Genomic DNA, 24,406 nt, shown 5'->3' on the forward strand with positions numbered 1-24,406 from the left:
ATTATAAAGAAAATGCTTTGAATTTATTATCCTGAAAATACAATATTATTTCAAATAACTTTTCTAGGTACATGTTGTGTACTTCTGAACTTCAATTGAAGTTTAACTTATGAAGTCTCAATTAACTGAGTGATGGATAAAAATATACAAACCAACACAAATATTTAATTCATTTCATTCATCTAATCATCAACATGACTATTGAGGTGATACACAAAAATCAACAAAGTGGTAAAAATAAATAATTTATTCACTTCTAATACAAATAAATAACATAAAATTCGTTTCAAGTCGAGTCATTGTCGAGAGGTGATTGGAATAATATTTTCGTTTAGGAAAAGAATGAAGTTTTCGAAACCTGCACATTGAGCACTTTAGTATTATCGGAAGAAATTACGACAAACCCCTAGAAATGATAGCTCTTTGAAATGAGTAAGAGGATAGAGATTAAGAGCATGAAGAATAATTATAGGCTAGAGAGAGCAAGCATTAAGAAAGGTACAATCGGTAGAAGTGGTATTGAATAGATGGTAATATCAAAACAAATAAGTAGATACCATAGTGAAAAAAGATACCTCAAGCCATACTTTCCATTGAAGTTCTGTCCTGCACAGCAGAAAACGAATACCATTGGTTCTTATGAGAGTGTTCACACATTTTTATTCTGTCAAAATGTGAACACTACTATAGAAACCAATAATATATAAATATAAAGAAAATAAAAATCTTAGTACCCTTTTTTAAAATATTTTATCACAAGGTTGTGATAAAGTATTTTAAAAGGGTACTAGGATTTTATTTTTTTTTATTTTTATATTACAAGTAGCCCTATACAGGAAAGAGATAAACCAATAATATACTTTTTCTGAATAGCAGAGCGTAAATTCTTAGAAAAGCAGGGCTGAAGTAATTGATAAAACACTTATTTATTGATTTCACACATTCATATTTTCAAGTTATTGAACCTCCATTAAAATAACTATAAAAAAGTTGAATAAATAGACAGTTGAAGAGAGTGGTGAAAAATTACATGAATTGAAATGTTAGGTACAGAACTGAAGATAGTGGAAATAAGTTTGGAAGAGACAAAGAGTATTTGTCAAAATAAGTTTGGAAAAGACAAAGAGTATTTGTCAAAATATATAATCAATCGTAGTTAAGATTATATAAATAGGAGTTTGAAAGAGATATAGGGAAATAAAAATATATAGAAGACAGAGCAGAGCGCAAATTAGAATAGAATAGAAAAACCCGTGGGGATAGTTAGGGGCGTTTAATATCACCTGTTTCTGTCAAGTTCGATAGGGAAGAAGATTTGTGTTAGTAGAATTTGAATTTAAAATAGATTTATCTGAATTATTGTCATGATTTACAGTAATTCGTAGTAGGTAAAAGAATTATTGCACATGACGTACAAATGAAATCAAGTCAGGTAGCAGTCAGAATTGTGGGATGTAGCTCAAACTCAGTCATCAATCAAAGTTGTGAGATGTAGTGACAGCATAAGGATGTGATCACATTGAATGCGGATATTTGCAAGTGCACATCGAATCATGCATGAGCTGAAAAACAAAATTTGAAAAGTGCCATTGGAACACGTTGTGACTTACATGTAGCTGCTCACACTGAACGCAACTAGCAGTTTTCAGTGTGAGTGTTCCCATTACTTTTCCCAGATTTTGTTTCTCATCTGCACGCTCGGTCATGCAAGCTTGTACTTCCACATATGATCAATGTGATCACACCCTAAAGAATTCTCGTAAACTACGGATATAGCCTAGTAGTCTAAACGGGTTTATAAAATTGGCTAACTCGAAATTCGCTGACTCCATGTTAAACTGCCTTATGAATAAAAACTGCTCTGATCACATGATATTGATTCATATGGCGAGTCAGCGAATTCCGAGTTATAGTGCGGTCCACGTTATAATGGCAGTATTTGATCAACTTTGATGTTGCTATCCTTGTCTATCATTCCACAAAATAGGTGGTTCTATCCTTTTTTAGCTGCATAAAGATGACAAATATGTTTTTGACAATATGGAAATATTAATTAAGGCAGAGAACAAGCAACGCTGCTCTTCTATATTTATCCACTGCCATTATAACGTGGACCTCACTATAGCCAATTCTATCAACCCGTCTGAACTCAGTCAGCTGTCAAAGTTGTAAGATGCAGCCCAAACTCAGTCAATGTGATCACACCCAAAGAAATTCTCTTAGACTACGATGTAGTCTAAACCCAGTCAGCAGTCAAAGTTGTGAGAAGTAGATTTATTCTTCCTGTGGCGCATACCCCCTGTAGGCAAGATCGGCCGACCTGGCATTGGCATGGCCGTGGAAGTGCTCGTAGTTTGCATGTTCGACGACTGGGTGGTGGATGGGCGTGTGTGCGTAGTGGATGATCTCGTGGAAGTTGTGAATCTTGGGTTTGGCGAACTTGAAGATGACCATGGCGCCCGACAGCACAATGGACAGCAGGCCGAGGGTGAGCGCCTTCCATGTCTTCAGCGCAATCAGGGCGAGGGCCAGTGGTAGCAGAGCGGTTGCCTTGAACTTCAGACCAATCAGGAAGGGCAGAACTACTTTTTTCATGAAACCTCTCTCTGTGAATTGAAAAGTAAAAACGTTCAGTACATTTTATTGAGAGGTTTTGTTTAAGGCTTTTCGGTACACTTTTTTTAATTGGATAATCTTTCTCAATATAATTATTAAGATCACTATAAGAGTTAGAAAAAGTGGTAACTGAAATGTTTAAGTGGTCTAATAAGCGATTTATGGGTTGTTGAAAGTGCTAACTCCGTTTTCTTTCCAGATCATAAACGGTTTCGAATTTTCCATTGTAGTTTTCTTTTAATACATTCAGTATATCATTGGTTTTGTTCTAATATGCGGTTTTCGCGATTCCAAAATAAACAAGTTATCGAATTTACAAAAAAATTTACTTTTTATTTATGAACGATATGGTGAATAAAATGTTTTAGTTTGGGGAGATACATTTTTTGAATTTTCAAGAGAAGTTCTAATAATATAGTCGAAACTGTTTATGATCTGGAAAGAAAACGGAATCTGGAAAGTTAGCACTTCAACAACCCATAACTCGCTTATTAAGACCACTTGAAAATTTCAGTTGCCACTTTCTCTCACTCTTATAATGAATGATCTTAACAATTATATTGAAAAAGATTATCCAATTTAAATAATAATGAAAAGGTGTACCGAACAGCCTTGGAAGAAGGCATACAACTCATTATATTATGTAGGTTGAATTTAATTGTTATGCATTGCATTGAATTTAAATAAATTGAAACCCATTCTATTATAGGTAGAATTCATGTGTTATGAATAATGCATTAACTTTGAATAAATTGAATTGATTTTCAAACAACTGAAAGTCATAAGACTCATTTCATTGAAAATATGCTCAATTATTTATAGTTATAAATCAAATTAATTTCAAATAAACTGAGTTTGGTTATGATACTTGATACTTTTGTTATTAATTGATACTTGATAGTTTCCGTTTTAAAATAAATGATACCTATTTCGAAGGGATTTTAATGTAGTTAATGGGAAACAAATCGCTATCAAATCCTTGTCGATAAAATTTTTTACAGAATGTGCATAAACTTGTCTAATTATCAAGTACGGGTTAAATTATATGCACAGTAGAACCTCGATAATTTGAAACTCTGAAATATTAAAAATAAATTGATAGATGAGTGACTAATTTTGTTGATAAAATAACTATTGAAGTAGATAAATCAAATTGGAAGGTGGAAATTTCAGTAAAAATTGAAAAACATGCCAAGGGCGTAAGAATGTATTACATTAAAATGCAAATTAATGTTTATTATCCACGACTCTGAAAATTGTAATTTACAATTTAGGCCTGGATACACATTGCTCCTATCTTACAGTAGCTAAACCAAAGGAATCTAGAATACCGTACATATTCTAGATGAATGCATGTATTCTAGATTCCTTGTGATGTTACCTCAAGAGTGCAATACGTTTTATTCAAAAAATCTAGAATACTTATTTTAGATAGATAAATGTCAGTTATTCTAGATTCCTTGGATAAAACTGATTGCAATCTTGAGGTAACATCACAGTCATTGAATCAACTCAAATAATAATCTAGATTCTCAACAATTGTAATTCGAATTCACTTGACTGACAAAAAGATCCATTTTGGAAAGTAAATTTATTACTTATATTATCTTTAGATATAAGACTGCAATGATTGAGCCACATAGTGACGTGTGGTTGTACCTTGAGCAACTGGGGCAGCAGGAGCGAGGGGCATTGTCAGTTGCTCAGGGATGCTGTTTGTGAGGAACTCCGGCACAAAGCTGCTCAGCTGAGCTCCCACCAATTCTCTAGGCAAGCGCATGCGCAGATCGTGAGTGCTCACAAACTCCTCCACGTCCTCCAACATTCTCATACTGTTCGAGTCTCCCGCAATCTGTTGAAAAGAAGTGATGGGTTTTCGATTTAAATTTCATCAAATTCGAATGAATACAACTCGTATTTTACCACAAATATTGCTCATAGTATAATACGCACCTTCAATCAAAAGTATCTTCTAAGACTAATCAATGTTTTTCTCAATGAATCAATGAATTACAGTTATTAGACATTAGTATTCTCTTTGTGACTGCGTAGAGGAAACTAAAAGGGTACTAATGAATTAATTCATCACAAAATTGGTACATAATATAGTAAATCGTTTAGGTCTATCTATATAAGGTGATATACATTGAATTTAAGTTGAAAAGTAAATAGATAATATCAAATATTATTAAATTATGATCAATTCAGTAATTCTGATTTTTTAGTATTGAATAAATTATTGATTGGATATTTGGATAAGACCTCCTCACAATGTAGTATTGTTTATACTACTTTTCGCTTGACTTGGAATAAAACATTTTGAACTTCTAGTTTGGATTTATGATTGTGTTCCAGAAAGAAATGGAAGTCTGAGTCTTCTCTTCAATTAATAAGCATATAAATCCTTGTACAACTATTCTTATAATTGAACTTCATAATGTGTTTGATTTCATTTTATTTATTGTAGTATATTTTAGAGGAGTTACTCAAACAGACTTTACCATCAAATAGGGCTCCTATCTTGGGAGGGATACTTCCTGGAGAATTTAATTTGAACTGTGTTGAAATTTAGATAGAACCTTCTTTCAAATATAAATGTACCAATTTTATTCGAGAAATATAAGATTTAATATTTCTTTATTGCAGAAAACATTTATGCAAATGCACAGCATCGTCATAAATCAAACATATGATAAATACAAAGTATTTACATTGAAAGAAATAAAAATTCAAACACAAGCATACAAACAGCAAATTAGAAACTCCTCTCTTCTATTATGAACATAAATTATGTTCGGAAGACCGCAGCCCACCTTCATTCGTACTCATATGTTTGAAGATGAGTAATGTCTCGATTTGATTTGAATATGGGCTACCGGTAAGTTATATCGTAAATAATAGTTGGTAGATCGTAGCTCACCTCATCCTGTTTGGCAGTGAATGTTTGAGGAGCTCCCTCGCGGCGAACGATGGCCAGGTCTCGTGTGATCCTGATCTTGCCCTGAGCAAGAGCCTTGTGCAGGAAAGAGGCGATCTTGGGGCGCAGACACGAGAACGACGCATCTTGCAGACATTCGTTGTATGCTTGAAACAGGATGTCCGATGCTGTCTCGGCCGAAGTATCCTGAGAAGACAAAAAAAAAAGACTATAAATAAATACGGTAACTCTTTTATTGCTATGGAAGATTTTAATAAAGCTAATTGTTGAAATTATTGTCCTTGGGTAGTAAAACTACACAATAAAGCATTTGCGGGTTGTTGTTTGTGATTTTGTTTTATTGAATAGTCACTATCCTATAATAATTATTATCATGCTGTATGGTAAAGGAATAATACATTGAAAGATAGATTAGGTACCCTATCATTTTAAATAAAGCTATTTAGATAAAACTATTTTATTTTGCGGGTTGGTGTTTGAGGTTTAGTTTTATAAAAAAATCACCAACATATATTAATAATTATCTTGCTGTATATAAATGCAACATTAAATTTTAATTGATTGTTTACAAAACTATCAACATCAAATATTGAAAAATATAGGAACATGAGAATGAATATTGAAAGCGTGAAAAAAATAAAAAAAATGGTAGTGTCTTCATTCGCTAATATTGAACAGCAAATTTGAATAGAGAATAATTGTACCTAGTTTATTTATCAATTTTAGTGCGTTATTTAACGGTACAGGGCCGTTATTAAATTATAAAAAAATGTTGCATACGGTATACGTCATAACTACACCATATTCTCAAAATATCAATCAATTGTGCAATCATATAGCTCAGTGAATTTGTAAATTTAATTGAATGGAATAAATGAGCAATCATTCTTTTGAATGGATACGGTACCCTTCTATTCACAGTAGACTGGATGCAGTATACTGGACTCTGTGAATTATGGAAGAAGCAGTCGTATTTTCGATAGATTTTTTTCTTTTATAAAAGAACATCGTAGTGTTGTACCCTAACATTTATGTTGAATTATTCTATCCCATTTTTGTTTTTGTGTTATGTTTGACAGACAAGGTCCATGTATATTTTATAATATTGATGACCTATATAAAATATGCAATAAAAATTACTGTAGTCAACCACAAATCATTATAAATTTTTACGCACTGCTTATTGATATCCAAAAATTCTCATCTACAATCAATTAAAAAAATTATTCCAAATGTGAATGCAACAATACATTCAATAATATTTTACTTAATTCACTTCACTTCAATCATTTGAATAATATAATATTTATATTATAATTATTAGTATATTTATATAATGAAATATTAGTATATTAATATTTTAATTTACTTTACCTGCGACCAAGCTCGACTCTCAGCCAAAACTGCAGCAATAAGCACAATAATTGATGAAAGACACTTGAACTTCATGTTGATCGGCTGTCAATTGCTCTAATGGAGAAGCACACAACGAATGATAGATGGTCTATAGTTGGGGCGGTATTTAACAGACATCCCACCTCCTATACACGTGAAAATATCCGGCGATTGGATTCCGATTTCATCGACTATGAAAGTGGACCGACAATAGAGAAGCTCTATGCTTATTTAGGATTCATTTTGATTTGTCAACATTGATTGAATGGAATGTATTGGTTTGTTATTCATAAGTAATGCTGACAGTTTAAATTGTCAATCTCACTGTAGGGAACGTGAGCGGTGCGGTGCGTTACGTTTTGAATGCGTAATGCGACCGTTTTCGTTTTCGAATCCATATTTTGCGTTCTTGACCTACAAGGGGCCTTGTAGCCTCGACACTCGAGACATTGTCAAGTTCGAAGCCTTCGCCTGGATAAGTTCCAATCCACAGCAAGCCAGCCAAGAAGCCGCTTTTCATTCTGGAGTCCTGTGTAGAAATTTACTTTCTTTTTCATTATATTATCAAGATTCGATCAGTTTGTTTTACTGAATTATTGTGTGGATAGCATCATAGAGAAACGATAGCATAAGTAGATGTCCCATGGTATAGGGCGTTTATGTCGCAACTTTTACTGTTATCCCAAGCCGATAGTTCACGTAGTTCTTTCCTATGCAGCTGTGTGATGCTGGTAGTCTCTCAAATTGTGCCGTTCATACACTATCGTCCCAACAAAACAGTAAAAATTGACAATAATCGACAGTAATCGGCTTGAGATAACAGTAAAAGTTGCGACATAAATTCCCTATACCATGGGATATCTACTTACGCTATTGTTTCTCTATGATAGCATGCACCCGTACTTTGGAAGAGATCAGCACGAAACAGGAACAGAAGGACCAGTCACCCCTGGGATGTATATATTTACAATTGATATATGATATATGTACATCACCCCTGGGATGTACAATTTTTATCGTATTTGGAAACAAAAATCTACTAATTTCGATATTTTGTGTTCATTTTTAAAAGTACAATTGATATTGATATATGTACATCACCCCTGGGATGTACAATTTTTATCGTATTTGGAAACAAATCTACTAATTCCGATACTTTGTGTTCATTTTTAAAAGTACAATATTCGGAAACAAAACTTCTGAACATGTTCATCTACAAATTGTGTGTTCATTTTTATAGTACAGTATTTGGAAACAAAATTGCAAATTTTAATATAAGGTTGGGTGTCACTCTCTATAATTTCAATGTTTTTATAGGGTACAGAAAAGGTAGCAGGCTATGTATAAATACTAGAATCCCCGCTCACATATGTGTTTCTTGAGTTCTATATATTATTTAATTATTTTCCTCATCCCTTTTATTTGACAGAATCATGTAAGAATTATCCTTTCCGTTAAATCTGTTTCTGAATCCGCCTCTGAGTGATTTGTAATCTTTATCTGTGTTGATATTATTTTTCCCACTAAACAATCCATACATTATCAATTAATTTGTGAACAATCGGTTACAGTAGAACAGATAAGTGACAATCTGTTACTTTCACAGCATCCGGTTTTCGTTGTGTAAATAAGTTACATTATTTATTTTCATCGACATTCCAAATGTCCGAAGGATGTATTTTTTTTGTACTGCAGCTCAAAAATCCTATTATATTAAGCAAGCAATAAATTTCTGTATTTATATCTGGCTATTTTTATATCTGGTTATTTAACTTATGTTTTACGGATCTCGAAAACGGCTCTAACGATTTTTAAGAAATTTGGAACATATAGTAGGTTTATGGTATAAAGATTCGATTGCACTACTCTCATTCTTTGGAAAACTCGCTGAACGACATTAAAAGGATAATTTCAAAAAATGTTCCAATGGTGATATGAGTGTGATATTCTTGTTTTTATTCTGTTTTCAACCGTCAAAATTTAAAATTCTTAGTTTTCGTTGTTTTTTTATTGAAAATGGACTAAATTTTAGTAAAGTGAAACCATAACCCTATTTCGGACTTGTTATCTAAATTTGGGACAGAAATAGTACAAGTATCCTTAGTTTTTCTTTCCCAGTCAGTGCTACTTTGTAGAAATTATAATAAATAAATAAATAAAATAAAAATAAATAAATTCATCCTTGGAAAACAGATGATAATTTCGTCGTCTCTTAATAACAGAAGATGCGTGTGCCTGTGTGGGAGAGAGACAGAATTATTTCCAGCTGTGTAATCATAATCAATCAGCGAGAAATTTTATCTAGCTAGATAATTTAATCGATTTCATCAACATAATCTGATTTGTTGACATGACATGATAATCCTCCTAAACTGGAGTATATCATAATTTTCAAAGTTGATCATTACTTGACAATTTCAAGTGATTAGTGAGTGTTATTTTGTTATTCAATTTGGTTTGTATATAACCTAAATTATATTTGTTTTGTTTTCAAATGTTTGAGCAGAAAATTGAACCTGAATTCAATTGTATGGAACATAACCTACTTTCTGGACTATTTATAGTGTATAAATCAAAATTCGAGAAAGAAACAGTTTTGGGCTGTGCCTGATTGACTTCCCCAATCATTTTAAAGAATTGTGTTCGGTTTATCAAAAGTCAATAAATAAATAACGAGCGTAGCTCGGTGCCCCGATATTATTTATGAATAGAAGTTTATCTGATTAATAATAAGAATGCGTAAATATAATTTTCTATCATCTGGAATGAACCATTTTCATCGAATAAGGAATATTTTAGTTTGTAATATTACAAAAATGAATTACCTGCCGAATGTTCTCATTCTACTCTATGCATTTTTCTGTTACAAAAAGAGTAAAACATCCAATTTATTGATTTTCAATTAATATAAGGCCTATTACTGAATTTCAAAGTGAAGTTAATATGTGGGATTAGATGCATGAGAATTTCTTATTGAAAGAGCGAGGATGAGAAAATCAAGTGTGGTGTGCATTTCAGCTCGCAACTTTCCACTGACCGCCAAAAATGTGTTTCTCAAAAACTCAGGCGTTTGGAGAAATATTGAAGAAATTTATGAACTTAAATTACTAGGCGTGCATCTAACTGCGTGCTATCAAATTCATTTGAATTGCCAATAAATTTATTGTTGTATTACAGTACTTCCACATTATTACTAACACAATCATGAAGACATGGAAAAACATAGTTATAGGTAGGCTACTGAATTCTGAGTCTGCACTCAGAATAATTTCGTTTCGATTTTCGGATAATATTTCCGTGTCAAATACTACCAAGCAATGCTTGATTTTTTACGAAAAAGAAACTGAACTCTATTCTTAGGGTCAAGCCACATGAAGCGTTTTTGCACGCGGTCGAGTAGACAGGGCAGGAAGCTCTCCGATTGACCGATTACCGAACGCCAACCCAATCAGCTGATAATCAGCCAATCGGAGAGCTTCCTGTCCTGTCTACTAGTCCACCGCCAGTGCAAAAACGCTTCATATGTGGCTTGGCCCTTATTCTATGATGAACAAGCACTAGGATGAGAGATTAGTTTTATCACGTGTGATAAGGTCTTACTTCCATATTCATGTGAATAATTTATAAAAAAAATTGAGTTTTATTCAGAATTGACAGGATAGTCGAGAAAACTACCGTCATCCAATAGCATAGAGTAGCCTGTGAAGTTACTCAATGCTAATCAATACTCAAATACTGTATAGAGAATAGACTTTACAGGGATACATCCAATTGCCATAGTAGTTGATGGGCTGCCAAATATACTACCCAAAAGAAATGCAAATTCATTAATCATGGATGATCTATTGGGAGGCTCTCAGTTCGTTGAGTAGACCCAAAGTTAGTAGACAGAACTTGAAGTTTGGTATATTTAACTACATCATTACAATCGGTGATTCATTCGCTATAAGTACAATGAATTTTAAAGTTCTAGGTCAATCTTGAGGGGATTAAACGACGATGTATTTGAAGCTACAGTGAATAAACGGTATGTTCAATGTAGTTACTCCACTTCCTTGCTACACGTGACGTCACGCTGATGTTCCCCACCACTTTAAATCTTACACCTGTGAATGTTCGACTTTCTGTCTACTAACGTTGAAGTAGACCAACCTATTTTGAACATTTCTTGAGGTATATTAAAGCATATTATGGGAAATCAAGCTATTCAGTTTAATGGCATAGTTTCCTTTGCAGGCTATTGCTGCACACTTAGGGATTGGTGATAAGTTGAAAGGTTTTTTGCTTTCAAACAGCTAGTAATTGTAATTGCTAGTATATTATTCAGATTTTTTGATAATTATTTTAGAATTGAATATATTATACTCTCCACTGAACTTCTTGAATGCAACAGGAACTTGACGTGTTGACGAACTGAAAACTTGATATACGTTACTGAAGTTGCCTAACCGGGCTGATTCTTGATCAACTATAATCTTGATGAAGTGAATGTCACCTGATCCATTCAACTAGCCTTTGTCGATTGAACTGTAGATAGCATAATTAAAGTTGATAACTATTCGACTTTGAGATAGTAATGATGAATAGCCACAGTAAATGCAAACGACACAGCAACAGACGAAGGAAAAATTCCACCCCAGGTTTTCGAATGTTGCAACGGACACCGACATCCGCCTGTCTGCTTTTTTCTCCGTCTCTCTGTTGCAATGTACGTTGGTCTTTTTTTAGTAGATTGATACTTGATACGCTAGTCAACTCCCCTATCCAATAGTATTGTGTGAATTTGCAGGTAACGCAATGCTAAATGTATGATCAAATTGGATGCGCAAATGTCTAAGAGCCCGCGTGGTCATGCATGACCAAGCGCACAGATGAGAAACAAAATCTGGAAAGAGCAATAGAGCACTCACACTGAACTGCACTTGCTGGTTGTGATCAGTGTGAGCAGCTAGGGACGTTCCGATACTTTCGATACTTACTGGTATCGATACTTTGCTTTCGATACCGGTGGTATCGGTATCGGTATCGAATGATTCGATACTTTACTGGTATCGATACGCAAGTTGAAGTATCGAAACGGTATCGAATGGCGAAATGGGTAAAAAAGTAGTTCACTTCAATTAATTACATAATCAGGCACGGCCCTAGGGACTTTGCCGCCCTGGGCGAGATCGGCAACTGCCGCCCCCCCGCAAGTATCCCGTCTTTAATTATTAATCCCGGGTTCAACCCCTCCTTGAGCGATCGCCTAACGCCGGTTACACATTGAGCGGTTTCTGCCGGGGCGGTAATTTAAATGGGCGGTAATTTAAATAGGCGGTAATTTCGCCGTCGCCGCCGTTCGAGCAGTAGTCTATGAACTTGAATGGAAGCTTACACACTGGGCGGCAGAAACGCCGCGCGGCTATATTGCCGTTGGCGGCAGCTGTGCAGCTGTCCACTGCCACTGCGGCTGGCGGTGTTTTGCTGCTCTTGTCTACGCAGTGGCGTACGTGACCAAATGGGCGTTAACACATTTGGCGGTTATCTACCGTCGCCGCTGATCAGTCGTCTTTCCCAGTTTCTCCAAGTCAGAGGTCTTTGAAATTCAGCCTTTTAATTTGTGTCTTGTTGTAAAGTTTGTAAGTTGTTTATAACATTTATTTATTGTTTTAAGTGTTTGTGGTTGACAAGTGTGAGAAAATGAGTAAGTTAATAGACAATGAGTTGTTAATATCATTTGTAGAACAGAGGCTAGTTTTGTGGGACAAAACCCTCGACATATTTAAGGATCGAGATACAACAAGGAATGCGTGGAAGGAAGTGTGTATGGAGATTAGGGGGGGATTTTGAAACTCTGGATGACAAGAAAAAAACTGTAGGCTAATATGTTGTATATCGCTGTCGATTTAATAAAAACGTTCATTTCAATGAATCCAAGCAAGGCGATTTCTCTGCTGTCTTCTTTTCCTTCGACGGCACAACAAAAGTGGTAAAAGTTGTTGCCTTTCCATTTTAAGTTAAACACTTAATTATATATACTTTTGGAAAATGTGCAAAATACAATTATTATTAACTGAGCACTCATGAAACAGTGAAGTCACAACACATTTGCGATGAAGAACTACAACAATTATTTTGGCTACTGATCATACGATCGTACTGATCATATTTTGCCGCTCGATGTTTGGCGATTTTTTTTCCGTTGAATGTGTAAGCTTGACTTTTTTTCGAGGCTGCGACGGCAGTTTCGCCGCCGCGGCAGAAACCGCCCAGTGTGTAACCAGCGTTACTATTGTGTCTCCGCTGTGATGCGACACCACAGAGTCTCAGTAAACTCTAAAAAATTATGTTTAACACTAGTTATTGACATTTAAACAAATATTTGACAATTATAAATATTGGGGAACAGTAAAGTCCAGTCAATATAGACATAAAATGGGGGTTTGCTTGCAATTTATATCGTAGTTCTGATTTTTTAATATTTTATTTGGATACATGAGAGAGGTTCAGAACCAAATTCTTCATGTAAAATTCCCTTGTGCTAATACAGAGTGGCCCAAAAACTTCGTATTTTAGGTTCATTTTCCAGTTTTCAGCTATTTCCGGCAAAATCAGTGATCGGACAGAAAAATTTGCTCTTGCCTTTTTTGAGATCATAAAATTCTGTATGAAATGAGATCATTCGGAACTCTCTATCTCCAATGAGTACTGAGCTATGATTTTTCAAATATGAGTGATATTTTAAGGAAAAAAATCAATGTTGATCATATTTAGTATTTGATCAACAATATATCCCGATTACAATCTAGATGTAAAATTCAAAATCCCTCTGGGCATTTTTAGCTTCAACCATCATCACCATCTATATTGTCCTCACAGTGATATTTCGCACAATGATATAAGCTCATGAGATCATGTTCTATGAGAATCAACCGTTAGCTGCACTTCATTTCAGTATTTCCTAGTGGAGAGGCGCGCGAGGACACGATCAAGGATCGCTTAAGGATCAAGCTATCAAAATGAAAAAGTTTCTTTTTTCAATCATTACTTTCTGAGACATGAGCGCATAAAGTTTAAACCTGTGAGTGTTCAACCTTCTGTCTACTAACGTTGAAGTAGACCTACCTATTTTGAACATTTCTTGAGGTATATTGAAGCATAAGGGAAGTCAAGCCATTCAGTTTCATGGCATAGTTCCTTTGCAGGATGATACATTGTAAGCCACACCATTGCTGCACACATAGGGATTGGTGATAAGTTGAAAGAGTTAGGGCTTTGCTTTCAAATTGTAATATGCTAGAATATTATTCAGATTTTTTGATAATTATTTTAGAATTGAATATATTATACTCTCCACTGAACTTCTTGAATGCATCAGGAACTTGACGGGTTGACGAACGAAAACTTGATATACGGTACTGAAGCACTACCTCCGTAAACAAAGCCGTAGTGCATTCGTGTGACGTCAGCACAGGTAGGGCTCCTACACCAATGAAAATTCGTTGACTTCAGCTGGCTGATCTATATCAGCTAGTGTTTTGATTGGTGTAGGAGCCCTACCTGTGCTGACGTCACAAAAATGCACTATGGCTTTGTTTACGGAGGTAGTGACTGAAGTTGCCTAACCGGGATGATTCTTGATTAACTGTAATCTTGATGAAGTGAATGTCACCTGATCTATTCAACTAGCCTTTGTCGATTGAACTGTAGATAGCATAATTTTAGTTGATACCTACTCGACTTCAAGATAGTAATGATGAATAGCCACAGTAAATGCAAACGGCACAGCAACAGACGAAGGAAAAATTCCACCCCAGGTTTTCGAATGTTGCAACGGACACAGACATCAATCAGCCTGTCTGCATGCAGACGTTTGATTTTTTCTCCGTCTCTGTTGCAATGTACGTCGGTCTTTAATAGATTGATACTTGATATGCTAGTCAACTCCCCTATTCAATAGTATTATGTGAATTGCAGGTAACACAATGCTAATTGGATGCGCAAATGTGCAAGAGATTGCGTGGTCATGCATGACCAAGCGCACAGATGAGAAACAAAATCTGGAAAGAGCAATAGAGCACTCACACTGAACTGCACTTGCTGGTTGTGATCAGTGTGAGCAGCTACAGACAGAAGTCACAACGTGTTTCAAGGGCTCTTTCCAGATTTTGTTTATCGACTCATGCATGATCAGACGTGCACTTGAACATACACATATCCAATGTGATCATACCCTAAAATGCTTCAGTTTTTCCTTTTCGTAATGATGAAAACATAGTGAAGCGGTGAAGGTAGAGGGTAACCGTAGCAGAGGAGATGGCTGATTATGTTGTAGATAATGCAGGTATCTAAATGTCTCAGATTCAGTCTATCTTGTAACCTACCTTCGCCGCTCCACTATGTTTTGACCTTTAGAAGATACCCACATAATCTGTAGGTAATGACATCAGATGGTAGGTAACGACAGTAGGTAGACAGTGTTGTGTGTTGTTGAATAAGTAGACGATTAGTAGTTTGACAAGTTGTTTATTAATTAGACAAATAGACAATCATGTAGACAAGAAGACAAAACAGTTCAGGTCATACATAACCTCATAACGATTCACCCTGGCTCGGCTATTTGTCTAATTAACAACTTGTCAAATTACTAATCGTCTACTTATTCAACAACACACAACAGACAGTAGGTAACGACACGAACAGGTATGCGTTTGTTGCGCTTCAAACCCATTGAACTCAAATGAAATAGGTTCACTTCACTTATGAAATAAGATTGTAGAGGAATATTGGAATGAAAGACTCACATTTACAAAGAAACTTTAATAATTTCCATGTTCAAATGGAGATGTTAAACACTTTCCTGCACCGGTGGCTCGTAGCCCTCAGCTCGGTCAAGTGGGGCACCTGTCTCCTCTCCCCCCGCGCCGCTCGATCCTCCCTTTCCGTCTACGTGCATCTCAAGCAGTTTGCTCAGCTCGAAACGCGGCTTCTTCAATACTTTCACCTGAAACACACAACAAACAATACCTGTTATGAGAGAAGAAACAACGCAAAACAAATTTAAACGAATACAATTAAATCGTTACAAATAAAAACTCACAGACGATATTACATTGATTCTACCAGGAGAGCCCTGGTTTTCATTGCTGACAATGTTGGTTTTCAAATGGCAAAGATCTTAGTCTCTTATCGAGATGAACTAACTCTGTGGCCTAGTGCAAGAACTACCTATGTCAAAATACCAACTTTCTCACAAATCAGCTTGAAAGTTCAGCTTGTATTTTCAAACTACGACATTTCGATAGGGAAATGCGAGTGCTAGAAGTGCAGAAGTCGACATTGGTAGTTCTGGTTTAAATTATAGTTACTATAATGTTGAAGGCGATGTAGTGAATTTGTTCATCATATAAATTGTTATCGTGAGAAAATTAAATTTTTTCAAAACTTCCGATTTTTAGGGACATTGCAGATTTGAGGGCTGAGAAAATATTTTATTACGATATCATGTATGATACCCACCGAGGTCTCAGACACTCTAATAGAAAATTTGGTAGGATATTATTCTGTAAATGAAATTTGTTCCGATTTAAATATCACGTTCAGGATTCCCATTAAAACAATGCTAGGTTCAAAGTGAATCTCACTACAAAGAAAAAGACACTTGTGAAGAATCAAATATACAAAAATTTGAACCTCTAGTAACTGACGCCTTTTGAAAATTGAGGGAGCTGGCTACACTCACTGATTTACACAAGGAGAGAACGACTTAGAATAAAACAATTTTGCAAATAGTTGAACTGAAAAAGTGAATCTATATAATGAATGATGAATTAGCTAACCTTGCGAATGTAGACATCGTGGAGTGGGTAGATGCCTTGTGATTCCTTCTCAATATCCTTGGCAATGGAGTCAGGTAGAAGCTTGTTCACAAATCCTTTCAGATCGCTGTCCTTGATGCTTTTTGTGATGGTGTCAACCATCTTTTTGCGGATCATTCGCACCTGAAAAGCAATAATAATACATTAATTTCTGACAAAATAATCATCAACAAAATATTATAATCCAATAGACATGAGATGATCACTAGGAGTGAGTTTACCAAAAAATTTATCAAAACTAAATCTAAGAAAAAGTCATTTTTTATATTAATTTATTCACATGAACAATATTAGAGTTTAATATTTCCATGTAAAATGTTTCATCATGAATATTAACGTGCTAAGCAAATATAGCATCCAACTCGAGGATTCCTGGAGTCCATGACACCTGGAATTGAGGAAGTTTTAGAAAGGAACCAAGCGACCTCATGTCGGCAAATTTCTACTTTATTCATATTCATTATAAATTGGCGAAATATTATAACATACAACTTCAATCACCAATAAAGTACTATTAACTTTGATCAAATCATGAATTGAGTTATTAACTACAAAGCATTATTGTATGAAACAAACATAAAAAAATGATAAATCAAGAAATGCCAAGTCTGATGACCACAATAATTAGAAAAACTACTAGTAGTAGGTCTGTGAACAGTAGACCTCACGCAGTTTTCTCATCCACAAGTATAATATGATGTCACATGTTTGAAATGTTATCAAACTTAAAAGATATTTAATATCTTGCAGTATGAAATTATTTTGTGATCACTGTAAGTAAATTGTGATTGATGTTAGAAATTAGAAATTTATTTCCTGAAAAATTTACTTTTATGGACTTAGTGAATTCTCCTTGTATGCTCACGATATTATATATAGTGATATCAGAGTATGGAGGAATTCCTTTTCTTTTCATAATATCCTTCAAATGCAAAATTTTAAAAAACCTTATGTATACATCGACGCGCAGTTGAAAAAGTAATATTCCTGTCAAATCTCATCGAATTCAATACGGCGTTTGGCCGTAAATGCGTTACATAGAATAGAATATTCATTCTACATACATACAGACAAAAGAAAATCCGAGGTAAAACATAGACCTCACTGCGTTCGGTCAGTTGCATAGGGGTGGCCATCTCTTAGTGTTTTACCATTTCATAAGTAATCAAAATAAAGTTGTTAAATTTCCCCGATTGTGCACAAGAGTGTTAGATATACTTCGATTACACGAAGACTATTTCAAAAATTGAAACATGTAATTCTTGAGATGATTTGTAGGAAATCGTTAACACTGAGATAACAATAGTCTTATCTTCTCTTAAGCCTACTTGAGGAATCCAAAATAAAAAAGCACAGAGGTTACACTTACACAGAAGAACTAATTCTGATTTCTACGACACGCTCTTGCCAAGTCGCTTGCCGCAAGCATGCAATGGCTGTAGAGAGTGTGGATGGGATAATATATTTGTGGATCCTTAGCCGGGCACTTGCCTTAGCTAGTCTCCTCTCATCAAAAATCCGGTGTGGCGCACTCACACAACTTTCCTTGCCGTTATGAAAATTAATCACCTGACATTAGTGTTCACGCGCATCAGAAGTCTACTATTCAAAGATCTGAACCAGCTGGTGACAGGACAATAACGCTGGAGACACACGAGTTCTGCTATCTCTTCATAGTGAATGATTTAATAGAATAATCACATTTTTTCGAATTTCGAGCTATTTCAACCTTAGGTGAAAATGTTACTGAACATTAATTGAAGAGATTTTCATGCCCAATCTTGAAATTTTTGTTTAAATTGTATCTGAAGCCTGATAATTGGGAATCTAAAATCAAACTTTGCATAGATGAGGCGGAGCTCCTGAAATTTTTACAGATATGGGACTAGTGGCAGTTGATATAGCTTATCAATGACTATATTAGGTACCGTATAAATTTGATCAAAATCATTGGAGCCGTTTTCGAGAAAATCGCAAAAACCCTGTTTTTGACATTTTCGCCATTTTAGCCGCCATCTTGAATTGCATTTGATCGAAATTGTTCGTGTCGGATCCTTTTATTGTAAGGACCTTAAGTTCCAAATTTCAAGTCATTCCGTTAATTGGAAGATGGGATATCGTGTACACAGTCGCACACTTTTTTGGATTCAGGGGACCTTGAAACGTAGAGAAATTTAGAAATTTGGGTACCTTAATTTTTTCGTAAAGCAATACTTTCCTTACCTATGGTAATAGGGCAAGGAAAGTAAAAATCGCAGCGAAGGCAAGTGAAGGCAAGCGGTGGCTTAGTAGTCATCAAGATTCTCGCGCTCGTCGTCATTTGTACGCACTTGGCAAGAGTGTGGCATCGGCGTAACCATTTTCCAGATTTGAATATTTCAAAAACCTATTACAAGCTACAGTTAAAAATGCTCCTTCTCTATAATAATGCTGTACCTGTGTATGCTGGGCGTAGCAGGTCTTACGGAGTGAAAGCTGGTCCTTGTTGGTGAAACCAATGCAGAATACTCGGAGCAAGTAGTTGTCAGTCGTTTTCACGTCAACGTTCGCTTCAATAAGTGTCTGCAACAAGTATTAAATCAGGTCTTAACTCTGACAACAATCAAATTTGAACATATTTCCTAATAAGTATTAGAAAATGCAGTGAAAAAGTAAATTCTCAAGGCATTTGTTGGTGGGGAATCCCTTGCGGGAAGGTCCTACTTCGTCTGAAAATATAATTTAAGCCGTCAATGGTCCTCACGACTGTCATAACTCAGCTGGAACCAAAAGTTTAACGTGCCCATCCGATACCACAGGAGAGACTGGTTAAAAACGTGGGTTTGAACCCGGGATCTCTGAGCTGCTACGGAAGCACTATCCATTAGACCACTAGACTTCTGAAAATAGAGTAACCAGTAGTTTCGGCTCATATTCCGTTAAACATATTCTGCTGAATAATAAAATGGAGAGAAAAATAGTTTTATTGTAAAATGAACACAAGTTGCGATTCCAATGATATGCTAGATTCCCACACATCGGTATCCGTGTAAGTGTGCAGTACAGTGAGAATATTAATCCAATGAGTTCATGGAACTAGTCCTCAGCTCGATCGAGCGAGTGTGAATTCTTCAAAGCTCATCCATGGGAATATCCACTGTTCCGGACACGTAAACTGATATGTGGGATTTCAGCTAAAGTCAGATATTGAATCATCAAAGAACTGAGGTTGAAAAATAATGCTCTCGTATTTAATAATAATCATTAATTTGGAAAAACAGAATTATACAGCAACCAAACCTTATGCCCAATTGCAAAAATCAGTCCAATTAGTAATTTCATACATGTTGAAAATGAGTTTTATTCAATTCAGTCATGAAATTAATGTTGTATTTGTATTGTCAGCGCATGATATGGGATAGAAAATAGATTCGGTTTACTATATTATCAGAAAAATAAATGTTTCACTTTCAACGACGAAGACTACTGTTGAAACAAAACGAATACTGTTCAACAATATACAATGTCTATTGCATAATAAAATCTAAATAGCAATGTAATAGTAACAATGTGTCTCTTAATGTGTGACTGTCTATTTCATGTTCCTTTGTGTGACTTTGTCTTGTGCTTTTTTGGCTGGCTGACAATAAAATTGTATTTATTTAATAAAAGAGATCGGAATCAATTATAGGAGAAAATAGCGTCTATAATATTACCTGCCATTTCTTGACCATACTCCTCAATTTGTCGGTGGTCAAGTCCATTCCATGGAAATTTGTGAGGACACTCTTTGCCTGAACTTCTTCAGCGATAAGCTTGAACTTCCTGAAGGACCTCTCTGCATCAGGCTCGTTCAACAAGTCAGCTAACGAAACTTCAAAAACTCTGTTTTTCAAACCTTCGGACGCGATCTCTGAAAGAAACAATAATAATTATTGTAAAGTAAAAAAATCCATACTGAAATGTATTAGCCAATTGTATAGAATACATAAACTCAACTTTCAACAAATAGCTTCCGATGAATAATTTGTGGGATTTTCTAAAGAAGAATAAACTATCCAAATGGATATCTTTACTGAGAGTTGATATTTGCATAGTAGCTGTTTAATAGTATAGTAAAATGGTCTCAATTACATCCAATTCAATAGATCTACAGACATATTTTTGATATATTAAATAAAAATGAATAAATAAATAGATACAATTTTATTATCAGCCAGCCAAAAAAGCACAAGACAAAGTCACACAAATAGAACATGAAATAGACAGTCACACATTAAGAGACACATTGTTACTATTACATTGCTATTTAGATTACATTTCCAAATATTACAAATAACAAAGACAATATTACAAAATTAAGCAGCTAGTTCATACGTGCTAACAACAAGAATTAAGGTAAATATTGCAACCTTGGTCGACCAAGGTTGGCCTGGGATAGTTATCACACAGTTATGCATTATAATAATAAAAGCAGGCAGATATGACAATGAAAAAATGTTTATATAATATCATTCAACAAATTTGCAGTAAGAAAAAGCTTGCATGTAAAAATTAAGAAACAGATTGTAAAAAAGGTGAGATGTGATCACATTGAATGCGTAGCCTATATGTGCAAGTGCACGCGTGATCATGCATGACCAAGCGCGCAGATGAGGAGCAAAATCTGGAAAGAGCAGTAGGAACACTCACACTGAAAGCGATCACTTAATGGTTGCGTTCAGTGTGACCTGCAACAGACTAGTCACGGGTCTCATTGACCCTTTCCAGATTTTGTTTTTCGGCCCACGCATGATTCGGAACATGCACTTGAACTTACACGTATCCTATGTGATCATACCCTTAGGCCATACGAAATTGATTTAAATTGAAACACCAATGGAATCAATCAGTACAGTGTTAAAATCTACTAATGAAAACAATTTTAATATTGGTTGAAATCTAGAAGAAACAAAAATTTTAAAACAATTGGATATGTTTGGAAGGTTGTTACAATCGTCTTGTTGATAAAAGTTAGCCAAGTAAGCTACTCAGTACATTGGAATGGATAGGCCTGCATCAATCACATGTTTTTACTTAAACAAGTACTTCTGTCTTTACTTTACTTGAAAAGAAACATTGAATTGAATTTTATCATACAATGATTGATAAATTCTCAAGAGTGAGATTACAATCTGAAACTACATACTTGTTCCTTGGGTACGGTTGACCAGAGTTTTGCCGATGTGATGGTTTGTGAACAAAACTGGTGCTTTGACATCATACCAGTCCTTACGCGTGAAAGGATCAACACTGAAACAAACAACAATGAGAATTATAATTTTTTAAATATTCTAAACGAATTTATGTTAATTTTATCAAGCTAACTAGGCTACTGTTTCAAAACGTATATTCCCGAGAGGTTCCATAGGCATAGTGATAAGTGAGTCAGTTCTAGGCTGCATAAAAGCGAGATTAGCCTAATAGTTTAGTGATTTGATGCACTCATGAGGTTGCATCATAAAACACTTTTCATGTTTCACACAAGTGTTTTTATAGAAAACTTTTAAACTTCCGGCAGTCGCGCTGTTGTAAAAAGTACAATAGTGTCAGTTTTTTTGCTGCACAAAACTATTGAATGGAGTGATGTTAGTGAATGAGTCACCTATGCATTCCAAAACTTACTTCTCATCTCTCCACTGAGTTGCAGTATTAACCGAGCAATGGTTCAGTCTTTAGGTGCCATTTAGTCGCGACAGTGCATAAGATAGGGAAAGACTGTATACGGGGACTGTAAACGAACCAATAACACAGATTGATGGCTTTGCTTGATGTACCTTATTGGGCTATGAAATGGTAATAATCCAAATGTTCATAGGCGTAAAATGATCCAAGAGAATGAAAAAAGTAATTATACAATTACCTAATTATATCTTTTGACAATAAAAAGATTACATAACACTTGGAAAATTGGATGCTGTACAAAATACAACACGCGAATGCTCGTGTGATTGAGTAGGGCACGACTACCGGAAGGTTAATTGATATGTTTAGACAGTAAACAGAGTACATAACACATAGAAAATGAGATGTTGTAAAAATCACAACACTCGACTGCTCGTGTGATTGAGACTAGGGTGCGACTTCCGGGAGGATAAGAAAAAATTTCATTAAAAATAAGTGTGTGTAAAAATTATGAAGTTGAGTGCATTAATGATTCGTGAAGACGTTAGTTACTCTGACCTAACCTATGCTGGCGTACTTTCCTCTACAGGTAAGCAATGCTGGTAAACAACAGATTACAACTGTTTGTTACTACTATTTACCAATTACATAAAACTTTTTATAGACTTGATATTAGCTAATTTGAAGCTATTATGATAGGTAGAGTCAAACAGTGGTCTTTAGAATTTGAATTAATAGGCCTACACACACAATGGTAGGCCTACGTCGATCCAGTGAAATCAGATGAAAAATTGGGTTTGTTTGATTATCAAAATGTATATGTAGTTTAGCAGTAATTTGATATAAGATGCAAGAGTAATTAGCTTTATTCTTGAACTAAGAAATGGTATCACACGTGGCCAAGACAGATTACACATAGGGTAACATACACTTACAGCAAAATAGTAAGGAAACAAAGATAAAAAGTTTTAAATGATATAATTTTACTTACATCTTCTTCTTTGCACCTTTCTTTCCTCCTTTGGAAAGTCCCTTATTTTTACCGACGGCCATCGTGGTACTCAAAACTTGAAAAGAAACCCTAGTTTAACCTACAACAACTTGAGCCGAAAAGGAAATGGAGGCTCAGTGAATACGGAAACTCTGAATATCACGGCCTTCTGTATATTTGAGCTTTATTGTCAGAATTATTGATATATTCTTCTAATGATATTTTTCAAAGTCAATTGTTTCGAAATATTAAAAACTTGATCCAAATCAAATTGAAATCTCAGATGATTATCTTGTGTTGTTTTAAAAGAGCTCACCTCAGCGTATCCTGTTAGTTGAAACAAGTGAGTAAATTGTTGAATTCTACGTTATGAATTGACCGTCTTACAGTATTCGCTAATGCCAACTCACGTACAGAGCTACTGGTGAGCATTTTATGAATCAGAGAAAGCATACATTGTGGTGAGGAAATTTATTCTTATTCGAATAGAAGCTAAATAATATTGAAAAACTCATCAGTTGAAAAATTATATTCTTCAGTATTGTTCTTATTCTTGATTTTTAATTCAATTTTTTATGTAAAATCTTTTTTTCTTAATATGAGATTCAGTTCCCAGATTGATTTTGAAATAGGATTGTTGGAGCATTTGTGAGATTCATACCAATGTTGTGGGACATTTGTGAGATTCATACAAACGTTGTGGGACATGGCCATTTTCTTGTTTTTTTATATTGAAGATGTTGGCATTCCATATTATTTTTTAGTTTGAAAGGTTAGATCCGGCTGCGTGAGGTACTGCTTAAAAAGCTGTATGTTTATGTTTATAGTAACAAACGTCTAGCTAGATTAATATTTTGTCTTGAGGTAAGTCTAAATCGATTCAAAAATGATATTGATGATACAACTTCAAGAAAATTTCGTCGGAGAACTGATAAAGCATCTACTGCCAATTTGAGCAAATTT

At 34.9% G+C, this 24,406-nt stretch overlaps 2 protein-coding genes across 2 annotated transcripts; both read right to left on the reverse strand.

Annotated features, from left to right (window-relative positions):
• Positions 1-855: 855 nt before the first annotated feature.
• LOC111057006 lies at positions 856-7,101 on the reverse strand. Its single transcript, XM_022344422.2, has 4 exons — positions 6,929-7,101; positions 5,537-5,740; positions 4,276-4,468; positions 856-2,606 (listed from the first exon to the last, which is right to left on the reverse strand). Exons 1-4 carry the CDS (start codon positions 7,001-7,003, stop codon positions 2,275-2,277), a joined length of 804 nt encoding a protein of 267 aa, XP_022200114.2. The 5' UTR covers positions 7,004-7,101; the 3' UTR covers positions 856-2,274.
• Positions 7,102-15,736: 8,635 nt separating this feature from the next.
• Positions 15,737-23,692, reverse strand: LOC111054943 (40S ribosomal protein S3a). The gene is made up of 6 exons (XM_039419465.1): positions 23,444-23,692; positions 21,977-22,080; positions 20,505-20,701; positions 19,246-19,371; positions 16,771-16,932; positions 15,737-15,935 (listed from the first exon to the last, which is right to left on the reverse strand). Exons 1-6 carry the CDS (start codon positions 23,503-23,505, stop codon positions 15,780-15,782), a joined length of 807 nt encoding a protein of 268 aa, XP_039275399.1. The 5' UTR covers positions 23,506-23,692; the 3' UTR covers positions 15,737-15,779.
• Positions 23,693-24,406: the final 714 nt, after the last annotated feature.

The sequence above is a fragment of the Nilaparvata lugens genome, chromosome 1, assembly GCF_014356525.2.
Source record: "Nilaparvata lugens isolate BPH chromosome 1, ASM1435652v1, whole genome shotgun sequence".
Lineage (NCBI taxonomy): Eukaryota > Metazoa > Arthropoda > Insecta > Hemiptera > Delphacidae > Nilaparvata > Nilaparvata lugens.